Source organism: Lemur catta, chromosome 1, assembly GCF_020740605.2.
Source record: "Lemur catta isolate mLemCat1 chromosome 1, mLemCat1.pri, whole genome shotgun sequence".
NCBI classification, from domain to species: Eukaryota; Metazoa; Chordata; class Mammalia; order Primates; family Lemuridae; genus Lemur; species Lemur catta.
Window position 1 is genome coordinate 120404734 of NC_059128.1, and position 18374 is coordinate 120423107.

General features: G+C 57.2%; 1 protein-coding gene across 5 annotated transcripts; it reads right to left on the reverse strand.

Moving 5' to 3' along the window:
* Positions 1-1465: 1465 nt before the first annotated feature.
* JAK3 (Janus kinase 3) lies at positions 1466-16112 on the reverse strand. 5 transcript variants are annotated; one of them, XM_045553454.1, is made up of 25 exons: positions 15939-16112; positions 15619-15754; positions 13152-13344; positions 12612-12735; positions 12246-12357; positions 11916-12088; positions 11261-11555; positions 10822-10944; positions 10594-10751; positions 10066-10177; positions 9646-9832; positions 8946-9073; positions 8606-8737; positions 8041-8125; positions 7206-7333; positions 6369-6501; positions 6140-6291; positions 5844-5994; positions 4755-4894; positions 4495-4684; positions 3949-4073; positions 3606-3778; positions 2993-3110; positions 2653-2763; positions 1466-1678 (listed from the first exon to the last, which is right to left on the reverse strand). In XM_045553454.1, the coding sequence occupies exons 3-25, from the start codon at positions 13333-13335 to the stop codon at positions 1571-1573; spliced, it is 3342 nt and encodes a 1113-aa protein (XP_045409410.1). In that variant the 5' UTR covers positions 13336-13344; positions 15619-15754; positions 15939-16112; the 3' UTR covers positions 1466-1570. The 5 variants fall into 5 exon arrangements, with proteins under 5 accessions (XP_045409410.1, XP_045409405.1, XP_045409418.1 ...); XM_045553449.1 differs by having other exon boundaries at positions 13152-13348; XM_045553462.1 differs by having other exon boundaries at positions 11916-12061; positions 13152-13348; positions 15939-16111.
* Between the last annotated feature and the right edge of the window lie 2262 nt (positions 16113-18374).

The following is an 18374-nucleotide window of genomic DNA, read 5'->3' on the forward strand; positions in this document are numbered from 1 at the left end:
TGCCCTCTGATCCCCCAGAAGAGCCTGTTCCTTCCACCCACCAAGAGCCCGTAATCGGCACCCTCAGGCTGGAGCCAAGGCCAGCAGCTGGGGCTGGGGGGGGAGACGGTCTGTCCTCAGGGGCCCCAGTCAAGGCTCCACCCAGCTGTCCTTCATCCCCCAGCCTGTCCTGAGGCCCCCACGAGGACCCCCAAGAGGTCTCAGCCTGTAGCCCTAACCAATCCCACCTGGCTCACAGACCCCGTGACACTCCCCATTACCCCAAGTCCAACAACGAACCATCTTTTCCACTGAATTTCTTTATTCTGTCAACAAACGCTCCCAGAGCCCCATCTGTGTCCACCCTGTGCTAAGGCCTCAGCCCAGCCCCCAAAAAGCCCCCAAGTCAAGGAAGACAGAGCCGGACACAGACACTCCCCCAGCCCCAGGGTCAGAGTTGGGCTGGAGGAAAGGACAGGGCTGGGATAGTGGTGGGAAGGCTGCAAGGATGTGATAGCTGGGGTTTTGAGAGATGAATGAGTTTTCCAGGGAGGCAAAAGTGGCAGAAAAGCTTTGCAGGCAGGTGAGAAGGAGCAGTGGGAGCTTAGCCTCACAAGGTGCCTCACACCAGCCTCAGGAAGTTGACTCTGCATAGCCAAGGAGCACACTCTGCCCATTTTACCGGGGAGAGACCTGAGACCCCAGAGAGGGAAAGCAACATGCCCACCAGCACGAGTGCAAGTGGCAAAACCCTGGGCTCCAACATGTGGGCTGTCAACCTCCTTCCTCTGAGCCTCCTTGCCCTGGACATGCTATTCCCTCTGCGTGGAATGTCTGTCATTCCCTTGACTGTCCAGAAAGCTCTCACCAGGCTCTGTGCCATCCCTTTGTGACTCTTGGAGGGGCAGGACAAAAAGGGCCCCATTGCACAGGATCCCAAACAGACACATGGGCTCCCCCAAACAGCAAAGTCCCAACCCCCGCAACTGCTCTTGTCCTTGGCTTCCTCTGGGGAAAGAGAGAGAGAGAGCAGAAGTCTGATGTCGTATGCTTAAAGCTACATTAATGTCCCTAATGGAAATAAGACAGGAGACTCCAAGCCAGGTGCGGTGGCTCAGGCCTGTTGTCCCAGCTGTTTGGGAGGCTGAGGTGGGAGGATTGCCTGAGCCCAGGAGTTGGAGGCCAGACTGGGCAACATAGTGAGACCCTGTCTGTTTAAAAAAAAAAAAAAAGGAAAAGAAAAAAACTCAGGGGAATGGGACGATGGGAGGGGCTTGGCCAGGGCCTGGGAGGTCCCACTGGCCCATCCATCTTGAATCTTTACAAATTCCAAAGGCCACCAGGCTACTCCACAAGCCAGGGGAGCCCCCTAAATGCAATGTCATTTGCCACATGGGGGTGTCCGTCAAGCAGGGGACCCTCATGAGGCCTGAGGCCAGAGAGGGGCACTTCCTTGCCTACTAAGGTCACACACACAGCCAGTTAGTAAAGACCAAATCCAGAAGTTTATGTGCAGGAGCTATAAAAATGACAGGGAGTGGGGTTTGCCCTCTGGATGAGCACGGAAGACCTGGGTCTCACACCCCAGCTGCTACCCCCGTCTTCCACCCCACAACGCCTCCAGCTGGGGGCCCAAGGTGCTGAATGACGGCCGGTCCTGGGGTCTAGGGGCCCAGCACAGCTTCATGAGCTCGTGAACCTGTGGAGCAGGGGAAGAAAATGGGGTCATACTTGAGCTGTTGGAAGGACATGACTCCCATTCACAGATTTTAAAACATAAATGAGATTTTACCCTATCTCTACTCCATAACCTCCCATGGCTCCCTATGGATCTTAGAACAAAATCAACTAAGTCTCAACCCTTCCCTCCATCACTTCCCTCCAACCACACCAGCCCCTGCCACTTGCTCCATGCAGCTACACCTGCTTCCATCTCACTGTGAGTTAAAGGCACCAAGTTCATTCCCACCCCAGGGCCTTTGTGCCTACTGTGTCCTCCACTGGGAATGCCTCCTCCTGGCTTTATTCATGGGTGGGCTCCTCCTCCTCCTACAGGCATCACCCCCTGCGAGGCCCTCTTCAGTCACCCCACCCCACCCTCCCCCCTGCTCCTCTCTTTCAAGGCACCTGTCACTACCAGAATGTTCTTATTAGCTGCCACTGGTTATGGGAGGACAGGCTAGTAGTGTCTCTTCTCTCCCTGACTAGGTCCCCAGCACCCACGTCAGGGCCTGGCATTTGATAACTGTCTGTGGACTGAGTGAGTTGATGTATGAATGACCAGCCGCGTGTATGAATGACCAGCCAAGTGACAAACACTTCCACAAAAGTCACGATTATCAACCCTAAGCGTCACCACCGCTTATGGAGCGCCAACTGTGTGCGGAGCTCTGAGCTAAGCGATCATAGGCATTAACTAGTCTGATCTTCCCCCACCCTATAAGGCTTTACGATTCCCACTGTGGAAATGGATAAACTGAGGCTCCGAAAGCGTCGCTAACGTGCCACACGATGAAAGAGCAGCCAGGTCGAGGCCAGCATCCCGTTCGGCCTCACACTCGCAGTCAAGAGACAGGGCAGCCCGGAGGCCCAGAGAGAAGGGCCAGCCGGCTTGCCTGAGACCCCAGCGGAATCTACAGATTGGGAAACTGAGGCTGGCCTTGCAGCGCTCACCTCAGCAGGGCAGGCAGGAGGCGCCGGCAGCCTCTGACCCTCCTCCAACAGTTCCAGGAGGCGACAGAGGGCAGGGGCATCTCGCTCACATCCCATCATCCGCAGGAACTCCTGCGGCCAAGGGAGAGCGCCGTGGTGGGGGAGGGATTCCTGGTGATGCAGGGGGCGGGGCTGCTGCGGTGGGCGTCGGCATGGCGAAAGAGGGTCGTCCCCACTGAGGCCTGCGATGCTGGGACCTGGTGACCCCAAGCTAAAGAGGGACGCAGGCGCGGGCAGGTGGAGAGTGGCCACGAGGGGGTTGGGGAGCAGGAGACCGGGGGTGCAGGGTGCCTGGACTCACGGACGAGGGGCTGCAGCTTTTGTCGCTGTAGGTGAAGAGCTCGTACAGGACGACCCCGAAGCTCCAGACGTCTGACTGGCGCGAGAAGATGTTGTCCGAGAGGGACTCGGGGGCGTACCTGGCGCAGGATGAGAGGGACTTGAGACGCAAGGGTGGGGCAAAGGAGGAAGGGGCAACCTCGGAACGGGGCACCGGTCAGCTGCAAGACGGTCAGCCCCGGCCCCAGGGGCTCAGTTGCCCCAGCTGTGGAGTGGGTGGGTTCTCCGACCCTGTGACTTGCCTGGGAGGAGGCAGGGCCAGCGCTGGGGGCGGAACCAGGATAGATGAAGGGGCGTGGTCAGACAGCTGGGCGGGGCTATGCAGGATGAGGGGGAGGGGCCGGAGCTGGGGAAGGGCGGGGCTAAGTCTGGGGGCTGGGCTGGGTGGAGCCAGGACAGGGGGCGTGGCCAGAACGCTAGGCGGGGCTAGGCAGGATGAGGAGGAGGGGCCGGAGCTGGGAAAGGGCGGGACCAAGGCTGGAGACGAGCGCAGGAGTGCGGGAAGGGGCGGGGCCATGGCTGGGGGCAGGGCGGAGACGTGGGGGGAGGGGCAGGGCCCCCGCGTGGGTCCCCACCAGAAGATCGGGCTCTGGCCGGGCTCGCGGACCACGTAGTAGTCTTTGTCGAGCGGCAGCAGCTTGGCCAGGCCGAAGTCAGCGATCTTGACGTGCGCCTCGCTCTCCACTAGGATGTTCCGGGCAGCCAGGTCGCGGTGCACGCAGCGGCGGGAGCCCAGGTACTCCATGCCCTGCGCGTCGCGCGGGGTGAACATGCAGATGGACCTCGGGATGATCCGGCGGGGACCCCCAAGCCTGACTTGGCATCTAAGCCCAAGCCCCAACCCCAGCCCAGACCCGAAGCCTTGCCCTGCCCAGACCCACCCTCCACCACTCTGCCACCCCCCAGCAACCCCCGCACCTTGCAGATCTGCGAGGCGTAGAGGAGGAGCCGGCTGGCGTCCAGGCGCGCGCGGTGCCGCTGCAGGAAGTCGCGCAGGCAGCCGCTGGGCAGGTACTCCATGACCAGACGCAAGCTCTGGCGGCCTGGAGGAGGCGGGAGGTGTCACCACAGGGCCCAGCCCTGACTGCTCCCCTCATTCTTCCCCCCATTCACGGTGGCACCTTGTGTCCCTACAGACCTCAGTGTTGCTGTCTGTAAAATGGGAACAGGGACAATGACACTTCTTGCTGATATCTCTTAAGCATCTTTCACAACGTACACTGCTTCGTTTAAATACCATATGAACACACTTTTCAGCTGGGGAAACTGAGGCTCAGAGAGGTTTAAATTGCCTGCTCAAGGTTGCCCAGCTGGTAAGAAGTGGAGTCAGGATTTGAACCTATGTCCCACCTTAATGTGGATAAACAAGTATGTTAACAGCATCCCTGATGGTCCCAGCCCACTCAAAACAGCACTGCAGGAGGCACCCACAGGCCCTGGTTCATCCATCTGGGAGGTGCTTACCGGGGCCATAGCTGACACCGCGGTACTTGACGATGAAGTCACTGTGCATGGCTTTGAGGATCTGGATCTCTCGCTGGAAGTCCCTCTGCTGGTCTGGCCCACTGTGCTGCAGCTGCTTCACAGCCACCAGGGCGCCTGTGTTGTCCCCCAGCGGGTCGTAGCGGCACAGCTCCACGCTGCCAAAGTTGCCCTGGGCAATGGTGGGGCTGGTGTCCACGTGCCTGGGTGCTGCCCTGCCCACCCAGCCCAGCCCACCTCACCTTGCCCAGCTGTGAGATGTACTTCAGATGTCTCTCCTCAAAGATGGTGGGGTCCTGGCAGGCATAGAGCTGGGCACCATTCCACAGCCCATCACGGGGCGCCAGGGCACCAGGTGTGGGGTCTGAGAGGAGCTCATAATCTGTGGGGGCATGTGGAGTGGTGAGCAGCCCATCTCATCCTGGGCCCTGCTCCTGAGCTTTGCTGTGTAACGTCAATCAGCACACTTACCCTCTCTGTGCATTATGGAAGGGCCACTGCAAGTCAAAGGGTACCTTGTGGGGACAGGAAAAAGGTACCCTCTCCGCAAAGGCAGCCGCCTTGTGCAGTGCAACTCTACATGGGTGAGACCCCATTTCCTGGGTTCCACTGCTAGGAGATGTGGTCACATCACTGAGCGCAGGCTGATAGGTGAGACATGCTGGGTGCCCCTCCAGTCCTGACCCATGGAAACCTAGCATGGGGCCCTCCATACTCTCTCTTATCTGCAGAGGATCCAACAGGGACCCAAGGCCATGCAGTGGGTAGAGCCACAAAGTGAGAGGTTCCTGCGGACATGGACATCTTCATCAAATGAGAACTAAATATCAGGCTGGGCGTGCTGGCTCACACCTGTAATCCCAGCACTTTAAGAGGCCGAGACAGGAGGATCACTTGAAGCCAGGAGTACAAGGCCAACCTGGGCAACATATCAAGACCCTTTCTCTAGAAAAAAAATTATAAATTGGCCGGTGTGGTGATGCACGCCTGTAGTCCCAACTACTTGGGAGACTGAGGCAGGAGGATCACTTGAGCCCAGGAGTTTGAGGCTGCAGTGAGCTCTGATCATGCCACTGCACTCCAGCCTGGGTGACAGAGCAAGATCCTATCTCAAAAAAAACAAAAAACCAACTAAATATCATCATGTTGAACCTTGACCCAAGGGGCCTGTTTGTTACAGCATCTGTCACAGCTCACACTGGCTGTTACAATCACCAACCACCCCAGTCTTGCCAGGTACACAGGATGGTTTCTGTGTGTACAACACACTCCTCCCACTGGGCCCAATATGACATGGCAGCCCTGCCCATCCTGCCTGGCCCAGGGGGCACCTGAAGTGATAAGGTTGTTGAGGTCACGGATGACGGCTCGGAAGGAGGGCCTCTGGCCTGGATCGTAGGCCATGCACTGTTGGATCAGCAAGGCCAGCTCTGTCCACTTGGGGGCTGGCAGCTGCTTCCGTTGCTCGTAAAACTGGAGTTTCTGAGGGCAGGAGGAGGGGCTGGTCACCCCCAACAGACCCTCAGGAGGCCCACAAGACCCACTCAGCCTCCCCTAAACTGGGCTTCATCCACCCTTCTGTCAAAATGGAGGTTCTCAAGACCAAAGCTGGGTAGAGAGCTCTAACCTTGGCAGGATCCAGGGTGCTGATGGGCATGGTGACCCCACTGAACACCTCCCAGACTGTGGCACCGAAGCCCCACTTGTCAGCTTCCAAGCCAAGTGTCTGGGCCTCCTGGAGACACTCAGGGGCCACCCAGGGGATCCTGTCGGTGAGCACTGAGGGGCGGGATGGGGTCAGAGATCCACTTCTACGCCCTGATAGGCCCCTCCCTCCTTCACCTCTAGGCACTTACTCTCCAGGCTTAGCACTGTGGGGCTGACCCCAGGGTCACTCAGCTTGATGAAGGGTGGGCTCCCATCAGCCCCCTCCCGAGCCAGGAGCACCTTCCGAGCTGAGACATTGCCATGGGGAAGGCCTTTGTCCTCCTAAGCAGGCCAGGCATAGGGAAATGCCAAGGAGTGTTTAATGAATGAATAGTCTGTTTGGAAAGCTCCTATACATCCTTCAAAGCCCACCTGGGACTGCTCAAACAAGCTCCTGCATCCTCCCTAGTCTCCTAGCATCCGGTCTTACCTTATGCTGATCTGTGTCCCTTCCCGTCTCAAACATCACCCCCACTGCCTTTGGGACAAAGTCAAATCTCCTCAGCCTGGCATATAAGGCCCTCGCTCACTCTTCCCATAAGCTTCTCTTCTACACCCCCCACCTTGGTTTCCTGCCCACTGAACTACCTGATGGGTCCCAAGATGTCCAACACACTATCTAGCCTGCAGGCCTTTGCTCAGGCTGTTGCCTCAGCCTGACATGTCCTCCCTCCTTTCTCTTCCTGATGAACTCCTATTCAACCGTCAAGGTCCCAACTCCAGTGTTCCTTCTTTTAGGAAACCTTCCCCTCGTCCAGCTCCACCATTCGCTACTCCCCTTGACATGCATGAATGACCAGTTGTCCCCTTCTAGTACTCTCACACCTCTCAGCCTGCACACATGCTGTTCCCTCAGTCTAAAATGCCCTTCCTTTGTACTCTTACCAAACTCCTAACTATGCTACAGAGCCCATTCTTAATTGCCCCTCCACCCAGAGGACACCTTCCCTGCAAAAGGAGGGTGGAGAGGGCGGAGGAGCACTCACCAGATAGTTGAGGGCATAGGCCAGCTGTTTGGTCACCTGCAGCTTCCAGCTGGCTGGCACCAGGTGGCCACGCTTGCGCAGATACATGTCTATTGCTCCAAGGTGTACGAATTCCTGCACCATGGTGCCTGGTGGTGTCAGGGAGCGGCAGGGTTGGGAAGTGGAACTGCACTGTGGTCAGCAGGCTCTGCCCCACTCCACCCTCCTCCTCCCCACCTCCCACCTCTGAATTATTTGGCTGAAATGCCTGGAAGGTCCAAAGTCCTCCTTGTATCTCACTTCCAGTACTTTACATGTCCTGCGTCCTCATCCTCTGCCTGAAACACCCCTCTTCCTTCCCTTCCCTAATTCACACTTGACCTTGCCTTTCCCCGCATCCTCGCCCACCCAAAGCATTGCCTGAGCCCCAGGTTGGGCCAGCTGCCTCTCTGACCACCCACAGCACCCTGTGCTGCCCTCTTCACACCCCCCTGCGCCCAGCCCCTGGCACATACTGGGCTCCCAGTAAATATAATAACTGCTCAATTAAAACTGCCAAAATCAAGGCTTAGAAAGGTTACACGCCCCATGCAAAGCTGTGGAGTGAGACTGGAAACCCAAGTTTGTCCGACTTGAGAGAATTCTCGGGCTGGGTATTGCTGGGGACCTAGAGTTGCTGCCCAAGGAGTGATGAGTGAGAGACATGAGGACAGGATGACAGACCCCAGGGGACACTGGGTCCCATCCAGGCTGGGCTCAGTGTACTGTTGGTGCCGCCACGGGGAGGCTCAGAGCAGAGGTGGGAGGAGCAGCCCGGACTTGGGCAAGGCAGGGGTGGGGTGCGGGGGCGTCTCACTGTCTCCAGCCATGCACACGCCATGGAGCAGCACGAGATGCTGGTAGGACACTTGGCTCATCAAGCTTGCGGCTTCCAGGAATGACTGGGGAGGGTGGGAGAGGAGGATGATGCATAGTGCGCCATTAGCACACACAATGCTCCGTCACGATTCTCATGCGGCTGGAAGTCCCACTATAGTCTACCTCAAATCTCTCACATATAAGTGGGAGATTTGGGGGTTGAGAAGGGCTGAGCCTTCCCCTGTGTGGTCCAACCCCTCCTGCTGTCTTCAGCCATGTTACTCGCTTCTTCCATGCTCCTCCTCTCCAGCCAACTTGCCTCCTCCATGTTCCTTAAACCTGTCAGGCTCAGCCCTGCCCCAAGACCTTTGCACTGGCCGTTGCCTATAACTGATATATTTCCTGTTGGCATCTAAATTCCCAGATCCTTTCATGGTTCAGGCTCAGCAAGGTGGTGGCCATACTTCTGTTGGTTCAAGACTCTGTGTGTTTTTAAATTCTCTGAATCCACGAACCCATCTCCAGCCAGTCCTGACCCAAAAGGTCTGGTTCCCTTTGCTCACCTCCATGCAGTTCTTGTGCTTGGCATCCATCACCTTCAACAGCACCTCTGTGTCTCGGGCCTCACCATCCACAGCCTCGTGGCGACAACCCCGGTAAATCTTGGTGAAGGACCCATGGCCCAGGTTCTCATGCTGGTGGGTGAGGCGACATCGAGAGATGCCACTGAGGGGGTTCCTACAGCATCCTATCCCCTGGCCCTGGCCCAAGCCAGACACGGGTGTTGGCCCCATTTTACACATGGGGAGACAGAGGCAATGGAGGGCTATGGCATATGCCTGAGGCTGCACAGATATAGACCCACGTCTCTGCACCCCACACTGAGGTACTGGGACCCCTTACCCACTGCAGGCTGTTGGCAGGGATCTTGTGAAATGTCATCTGACTCAGCTGGCGTTGGGATTGGGGATGAACAGGGGATGACGTGGGCAGGCTGCAACCACTCCGGACCACAATCAGGTTGGACTTTTCTATGACCAGAGGATGGGGGAGAAAAAAACAGAGGTCAGAGATGAAAAGTCCCCAACGGTCAGCTCACTCCTTGCCGTAGGTTGGGTGGCCCCAGAAGCTGACCCTGAGGTGAGGACCCCAGGGCACATGGTTTATAGGAAGAGACTCCAGGAAGCCCCAATAGGTGTAAGGGACATGAGACATGGAGGGAAGGATCCTGCAGGAGGCGCCAAGAAGCAGGTGACACTGTGGCGCCACCAGGGTTCAGTCCTACTAGGGATTATGGGAAATTCCGGAGAACCTGCACTTCAGAACTATCTCATGGAAGGGTTTGTCTAAGAGTGAAATTCACCCAGAGGAGCAGGGCGAGATGGAGACAAAGCGCTGGTGACATGACCAAGACCCGGCTCCTCCTGGATCTAGCCACACCTGCCGGCTGCACCCTAACCCAGGAGCCAATAAATCGCCTTTTCTTTCCCAAACCACCTTGACCTGCAGTTTCTGCCACTTGCCACCACACAGGAGCTCTCACCAACATAGAAAGTCACGGCCCCACAACAATTGGTCAGCTCAGGAGAGGGGGCAGGCTCACCTTTGGGTCTGGGGGTGCAGCAGGAGGTGAGGGTCAGTGCCACCCCATCGACGTGCAGCCCACCTTCCCAGCAGGCTGCCAGGAGCTCTCGAAGACTGCTGTGGGGCCGGCCAAGGTCAACCAGGGAGAAGGTTCCTGGGGGGTCTCGCCGAATGAGGCAGCCCTTGTAGTCAGGGCCCAGGGGGGTCTGCAGAGCGGAGTGGTCCCTGAGTGGGAGTACACAGCTCCCTCCCCTTCATGCCCTGTCTAAAGCACTGCAAGTTCTTTCCAACCTCCGGACCTTTGCACATGCTGTTCCCTTCCCTGGGAATATCTTTTCCCTCCCCTTCCTCAGGGAGCAAATACTGACACATCTTTCAGGTCTCAACTCCAATGTCACCTCCTCCAGGGAGCCCTCCCCTGCTCTCGCAACGCACTGACCTGGACACAGACGGTTAGGAGGAAGCTGTCGAAGTCCTGCGGGCTGCGGCGGAGAACATAGGAGCCTGGCCGTGAGCCTGCAGCCTTGAGCTTGTGGACAGCGAAATCCAGACTGTGGAGAAAGGTGGAGGGGACAGTGAAAGACGGAGAACGACAGAGAGACCCGGGTTCAAGTTCTGGGCCCTCTGGAGCTCTGGAGTCCTTGCCAGGTAACGCCCCTCCACCATCTATAAAACTGGCCAAAAGTCTTGGCCTCTCCCTGGGAGATTAAATAAGAGGCTGTGGGTGATGCTGGGTGACTTGTGCATGCCCAGGAGTGGCCCTGGGGCCCCAGGGAGCAGACGGAGGAGAATGGCTCCCTGGGCAGCAGGAGGGAGACTCAGCCTCACTGAGCACTGATTATGCACCAGGCGCGCTGTGAGCGTGCGACCCCTGTCCAGGGCTTCTGGAAGGTGACGACACTGAGACGTCCAGAAGGGGAGTGACCCCCGAGTGGCCGCGGAGGACAGGCATGGGGGGGATCCTTACGTGATGGGGCCGTGGCACTGCTCGGCCACCTCTTCCAGCAGCCGCGGTGGTGCCACCTCCTTGCAGAAGAAGTGCCGGGAGTCCGTGGTCAGCCGGAAGTAGCCGTCCACGAGCGCCACGAAGGACAGCGCCTCAGGCAGCCCCGGGAACTCAGCCTCCTGCAAGGGCCCAGCCTCAGCACCCCGTGCACCCCGTCTGGCGTCCCTGCCCTCGGGGTCCCGTACCCACCAGGATCTGGTTGTCTGTCCTGGTGACGGTGACCAGGCGGTGCTCCCCGGCCGGACCAACACAAGGAGCCTGCTTGATGCTAATGTCTACGATCTCTGGAAAGTCGCAGAAAGGCTGGAAGGCCTGGGAAAGAGGGGGAGGGCTGCAGCAGGGGGGCCAGAGCCACCCGCAACCAGGCCTAGGAGCCACGCCCCTCTCAGCCACGCCCACCCCAATCCCCACCCCCCTCGCCCCTCCCTCAACGCTGCCAAACCCCTTCCCAGAGTCCCGCCCACCCGCCCAGGCCCCTCCTTCTAAGCCTCTCCCATTTCGGTCCCATCCCCTCTCTCATCCCCACCCCCACTCGACTGCCCCCACCCACTCCCCAGTCTCCGCCCCTTCCCCCTCCCTCCAGATCCCCACCCCCCCCAGGTTGTCCGGGCCGGGTGCCCGCCGTCACCTGGTCTTCTCCCGGGCTCCAGGCCAGGCCGCTGCCACCAGCCACGCGGAGCAGCCTCAGCCCATCCTGGCCCCCGGAGGCCCCTGGGAGCCCCACGCGGAAGGTTTCGGCGGCCCCCGCTGGATCCAGCCTCTCCAGGTCCAGGATGTACTTGGCCATGAGCGAGTGCCGGTCTGCCTGGCAGGCGGCCACGCGGCGCAGGGCCCGACGCACAGTCCTGCGAATGCGCCTCCGCGTGACGAAGCTCAGGCCCTGGATCATGTCGCGCAGGCTGGGGGGCAGGCAGGCCTTGTAGCTGCGGGGTGGGAGAGACGGGCTTTAGCCGAGGGGCTGGAGTGCGGTCTCAGTGGGGCCAGGAGGCACACACGGACTCATTCAGGGGCACACGTGGGCACAGGACCTCAGGGTGGGGAGGGCCGGGAGCACCCATGGGTAGAACAGGGACACCGCAGGCCTTTCCGCTGCAGGAGGTGGGTCTCCGTCCTGTCGGAGCTACAGTGGGGGGCTGGGTGCATGGGAGGCCCTGGGTCACAGGGACACGCTGCAGGCTTGTAGGGGAGTCCCATGGCGGGGGGTGGGGGACTGGGATCCCCGCAGAGCCCCCGTTTGCTCATTCCCAGGCAGGGGCCGGACCTCGCAGCCTGGAGGTCCTCACCTGACGGTCTTTAGCAGCTCCGCTGGCCGCTGGGCCTGCTCACGGGCCATCCGGGCCAGGTCCAGCACGGCCAGGCTGAGACACTCACCCTGCTCCTTGAGGCTGAGGCCTACAGGGAGGTGCCCGCTCAGCAGGTCACTGCGGTGCTGGGGGCCAGTCACAGGAAGCATCAGCTAAGGGCACCCAACCACAAGCCCTGATGTCGCCCTGCAGACTCCCAATGCTGGGCTACCACAGGAAGTGTCGCCTGAGGCCTCCCCACCCAATCGCCAGCCCTAAGGGTGCCCCGCAGACCCCTACCCCTGGGTGGAGCCCCACGTAGACCCCTACCTGGGCAAAGAGGTGCTCCAGGACTGGCAGGTCAAGGATGGCACTGGTCAGATCCTTGCGTAACCCGAAGCGGTGGCACTTCTCCAGCCCAAACCAGTTGGGGAAGTAAAAGCTATGAGAGAAGAGAGAACCCACCTCAGCAGGAGTGAGGGTATGTGGCAGGTGGCAGACTCTGCTTAGGACTTACAGAGCCCAGGTTGTGCCATTAATTTGCTGTGTGACCTTGGGCAAGCGACCCACCCTCTCTGGTCTCATTTTCTTTTGTGAAATGGGTAATGATCAGACCCTCTCTGGGCGGGGGGCACCTCGAGGTGCAAGGAGGTGATAAAATTGCACGATCCCTGGGGGCTGGACAGCACTTCCTACCGGAGCCTGTAGAGCAAGACTTGGGTGCCCGCGTCCTCCACAGAGAAGATGTGGCTCGGGGGGAACCAGCAGGACAGGTCCTCCGTGGCCAGGGCAAAGAGTGAGTGGTACACAGGCAGGATGCCTAAGAGACAGTTCTATCAGCTCCCTCCTGAGTCACCCCATCTATCCCCCACAGGGCTGCGAGGGTCACCCTCATGCAACCTCACCTTGGACTCTGACACTATGTCTTACCCCTGCTCACACACACTCTGCCCCCTACCCTACTGCTCTCAGGAGAGAGGCCACTGTCCACTCTATCCCAAGAGGTGAGCAGCTATCCTGCCTATGTGCCATCGCACCTCTGAGTCTTTGTACAGGCCATTCCCTCTGCCTCAAATGCCCACCCTGTGCACCCTTCTCCATTGTCAAATTCCTACTCATCCCCCAAAGCCCCAGCTCCAGTGTTGACTCCTTCAGGCAATGATTTCAGCTCCCAATCTGGGCCCCCCCCACAGCCCTATACTTCCCTCTGGCTGAGTCCTCCAGGGAGACACTCACCGCTGGCCTTGGCAGCCTGCACACACAGCTCCTCAGCCAAGTGGTCCCCAAAGGAGAAAGATAGGCGCAGGGGTGGCCCAGGGCCCCGAGTGGGCAGCAGCACGTGCAGGGCACCAGCCTCTGAGGACGAGAGGCTACAGGAGCGCTGAGGAATCAAGGGTGTCTCCTCACTGGGAGGCGCCATGAGTGCAACCTGCCTGGGGCACAGAGAGAGGCAGCCCCTCAGTCCCAGTCAGAAGGACAAGGCTTCTGGGGTGGGGGAGGGGACTGCTGGAGAAAGAGGAGGGGACAGCGGAACAGAGACACACAGAGACAGAAAGTCAGACATGAAAAGAAATAGAATCTGGAGAGGGAGTGAGTGTGCAAGGTGGGTGGGCAGCCATTACCCCCAGGCAGGGGCCATGCTGGGGGCTGGAGGACATTGCACCTGGATTTGTATTTGTCATGCCCAGGGCAGACATCTCCAATCAACCTGCAGCCTCCACATCTACCCCTAACTAGCCTAGCCTGTGCCCCCAGCAGGCATGAGCAATTGATCACAGATGTACAGATTTGCCAGAATGGGTGCTGGCTGTACCCACAGAGGTTTGTCATTCTCTGTGGGTCTTGGGGCCTTCAGCCCATCTGAGGCTGGGGCTGGAAATTCTGCACCTAATATGATGCATGCCCTGGGGGGTGGGTCCAGTCTGGTGACTACACCAACAGGAGTCTCTCTCTCTCTCTCTCTCTCTCTCTCTCTCTCTCTCTCTCTCTCTCTCTCTCTCAGTCCCTCCCTACTGAGCCACTCAGCCCCACCCCCATAGCATCTTCCTTAAGCCCCTCTAGGCCCTCACAGTAGGAAACCTCCCCTCTGCTTTCCAGCCCCTTACACCCCTCCCAACCTCCAGCTCTCTCTCCCTGGGGGCCCTCAGAGCTCCAGACCCCCAGCTGGGTGAGGCAAGGGGTGGGGCTTCGAGCCCAGGGAGAGGAAACAGGTCCCTCAAATGGACCTGAATGAGGAAGGTCCAAAGACAATGTGGGGTAAAAAAGTCTATGTTCCTGGCACTTCGGGAGGCTGAGGCAGGAGGATCACTTGAGGCCAGGAGTTCAAGGCTGCAGTGAGCTGTGATAGTGCCACTGCACTCCAGCCTGGGCGACTGGGACAACAAAAGAAAAGAGAAGAGGGGGGGAGGGGAAAGAGGAGAGGAGGGGAAACAGGAGGGGGAAGCAGGGAGGGGGTGAAGGGAAAGAGGGGAGGAGAGGGGAGAAGGGAGAAGGAAAAACTGTTCCAAAATAAGGCCCTCAGGGTAAGGCGGGGAGCAGTAATGAGGTGTTAGCACACCCAGCCTAGGAGCCTCCTGCTGGGGGTGGGTGATGACCCCAGGCTCTGGGTTTAAAATCCCAGCCCCTTCATATTCGTTTGGCCCCGCAGAGCGAGGACCCCTGGGACTCAGCTTTCCCAGCTGTGACATGGGCTGACTCCCCACTAGTTCCAGTGAGGTGGTTTGCTGAGCCCAGCCCAGGCCCAAAGTCTCCATGATGTTTAATGGGCATTAGCTGGAATAATCCCTGTGAGTGCTCAAGAAACCCTGCTCAACCAGACTGGAGGGACACATGGCAGGTGGTGTAGTGATTACCATGAGAAGGGAAGTCATGGTGAAGACAACATTCCCAAAGTGACACCGTGGTGTTGCCAGTGCCCAGACCAAGAATCAGAACATTCCCAGTCCCCAGGAACAGGGGGACCCCCATCACTGCCCACAGAGGCGACCCTGGTTGTGATTCTAGCACCGGAGCTGACATCGTCTGGTTTTGCCTCTTTGTCCCAGTGGCGTCATCACAGCTCACTGCAGCCTTGAACCCCTGGGCTCCGTCCTTCTGCCTCAGCCTCCTGAGTACCTGGGACTACAGGTGGAGCCACAGTGCCTGGCCCCAAAATAAATCTTAAAGAAACATGATGTTTTAAATACTGAAAGTGAAAATTCCTTCAGAGTAGAGGAGGGGGAAAAAAATAGACAGGGAAAAGGGAGAAAGTCAGAGGTGGCGTTTGGGCCCAGAAAATGCCTCCTCTTAAAAAAATTTTTTTTTTTAAATTTCTCTAAGCCTTAGTTTGTCTATAAGACACCCCTGTTTTTAACACCCAAATTCCTGCATCCTAGGGTTGTTGGGCTTCCCTGTCCTTAGGCCCCGGGGCTTGGACCATCGGAGCTGGGAACTTTGTCCCCAGGGGTCGCCCTCGCCGTCGCGCGTGCGCAAGCCCCCATCCAGAGCCAGAGGGACTGGGAATTCCGGGTCTCCTTTTGTGCAGGAGGAGGCCGAGGCCCAGAGAGGGTAGCGTTCGCGGGAGGCCAGTCCCAGGTCTCGGCTGCCCGGCAGCCTTCCTCGCTGGCCTGGAAGGCGATTTCGCCTTTGCCTTTGTAGAACCCTCCACCAGCTACTGTCCACCCTCAGTGCGTGGCCAGAGCCATGTGGCATCATCAGTTCCTACCTGGCAGATGGGGACCCTAGGCCGACGAGACAGGACGGCAGAGCCGGGAGGCAGCAAGAGGAAAGTCCCACTGTGCTCCTTCCTGTGTGGGCCCCTTGGTTTCCTGAACCACCGTCGCTTACCGAAAGTCAGAGCCCTGTGGGGGACGGGGGTGGGGAGGTGAAAAGGCCCGGCCAGGGAGGGGCAGAAAGTTCCGGAAGCCCCTGTAGTGGCGGCGCTGCACAGGCTGCTGGAGACCCCAGACCCCAGGAAAGGATGACAGCACAGAGAAGGACCCAGGTCACACGGAGGTCTCGTCAGCCCCTGTAGCTTCAGTTTACCTCTGTGTAGCACGTGTGGGGTGGGCACCCGATGGAACTGACGCTACGCGCAGGGAAGGAGGCAGGGAAGGTGCCCAGACAAAAGTCAAGTTCCCTTTGAGGAATTTCTCCCGTAAGCCTTCAGCAGAGATAATGACACATTTTTTTCTGCGCCATCCTAGAAAACCAGGCAGCGCAGCTTGCGCTGGACACAGTTAACGAATGAGCGATTCAAATCATCCTGAGTAATGAGGAAAGCCAGGGTGACGGAGCAGACACAGAGGAAGCTGACGCCTGAGACAGGACGCAGATCTGGCCCGGGAGAGGCCTGGGCGGAGGGCACAGCCAGGGCACAGACCTGCGGCGGCGGCGGGCGCTTGGCAGTTAGCAGAGCAGCTGGAGGCCTGTGTGCCAGACGGAGGAGGAGGAAGGGAACGGCAGGGCGGTTGGCAGGGCCAGATCATGGGGACCTGCTCAGGGTCCTTAGGAGGAGGGTGATTTTGTCCTAAGAGTAATCTCGAGCCACAGGAGGGATCAGATTTGGCATTGAGGCCGCCACGGTGCAGAGGAGCAGGTCGAACAACAGGTGCAGAGGAGCAGGTCGAACAACATCAAGGTGAGACAACATCAGGGGACAGAATGAGACCCCGGGGAAGAAAAAAGAAAAAAGGAGTGAGACCCTGTCTCAAAAAAAAAAAAAAAAAAAGGCCTTCTTCATCTCTATAATTCCATCACAAGTCACTGACACAACAATGGCTTTGGCAAGTATATTGTTGACTTTAACCACCACTTACTGGGTGGGTGCTTACTGGCACTGCCATTGTGCAGAGCATGGGGACAAGGCAGACCCAGTCCCTGGCCAGGGGAGCTGACAGTCCAGTGGGGAGAAGGCAATAAACAAACTATTACCCAATAAGTATTTCAGTTGCCCTTGCCAGGTTGCTAAGAGAGATAGCTGAGTCTGGGAGGGCTTCTTGGAGGAGGTGACTTTGATACTGAAATCCAAGGACAATGGAAATAGCCAGAGAGGGCCCTAAGGACGTGGGTGTGAGGAGTTCTGGCAGAGGGAACAGCCCAGGCAAAGAGTGGATGAGCTCAGGGTGTTCCTGAGAAGACTGAGGTGGGGCACACTGGGAGCTAAGCCTCATTTGGAGGCGTGGGAGGGGCTTCGTGGGTGGAGAGAAAGGGGTATGGATGTGTCCTCTGCTCAGTGGAGCCACAGCAGACTTGTGGCAGGAAGTGCCAAGCTGGAGCTTAGCTGTAGTATTTTTCTTTCACTTCCTGGGTGGCTTCAGCAGAGAGCAGTGCGAACGTTCCTGGCCCTGAGACTGCGGCTTCTGCCCTCCCAGAAGTACAGTGAGTTTCTGGGTCACTGGCAACTCCAGTGTGATGGTTTCTGCAATACTTTGAGAATGAGCACGACAGGAAAGGGGTGAGGACAAAGGTGGTACCTCATGGTGGCCAGGGAGGGACAAGTGAAGACTTAATAGGGAAGTTCTGGGGGCAGAGCCAAGAACCTGCCCAAGAAAAAATTGAGAGCATCAGTGATGCAAACATCCAGGCTTTTGTGTTTTTTTTTTTCCTGCTGACAAAAAGCCAATAAACACAGTGAAAGAATGAACAAGTGAAACTGAAAATAAAGTTGAACTCATGGATTAAAAAATCCTTATTATATAAGCAACAGCTAGAAAACAGTAAGAAAATACCAACAACTTAGCAGGATATGGACTCAGAAATCACAAAAAATGAAGTACAAAATGGCTTGTAAATCCAGTAAAAAGGTGCTCTGCCTTACTTACGAAATGAAAATTTAAAGTACAGTGAAACCATATGATCATTTCAGTGGCTGAGGGAAAGATTTGACAAAATTCAAAACCCATTCATGATAAAATAAAATAAAATAAAATAAAATAAAAATACACCTCTCAGCAACCTAAGTGTAAATGGGAATTTCCCAATAAGGAATATCTACAAAAAAGCCTATGGGTAATATTACACTAAATGGTGAAAGATTGAAGTGTTTCCTCTTGAGACTGGGAACAAAAGACAAGGATGTCCCTTTTCACCACTTCTATTCAGCATTGTTCTGGCCGTCCTAGCCATTGTAATATGACACGAAAAATAAATGAGCTCGGCATGGCCAGGTGTGGTGCACACACCTGCAGTCCCAGCTCCTGGGGAGGCTGAGGTGGGAGGATTAATTGAGCCCAACAGTTCAAGTCCAGCCTAGGTAACATAGTGAGACCATGTGTGAAACAAAACAAAACAAAAAATAAATAAAACTGACATTATTTGCAGATGTTGTGATTATTTACATCAAAAACCCAAGGGAATTTATAAGACAGCTGCTAGAAGTAATAAATAAATAGCCAGGGTCACAGGTTACAAAGTCAACTGAATCCAATACAAAATTCAACTGAATTCTTATATACTGGCAGCAAACAATTGGAAAATGAA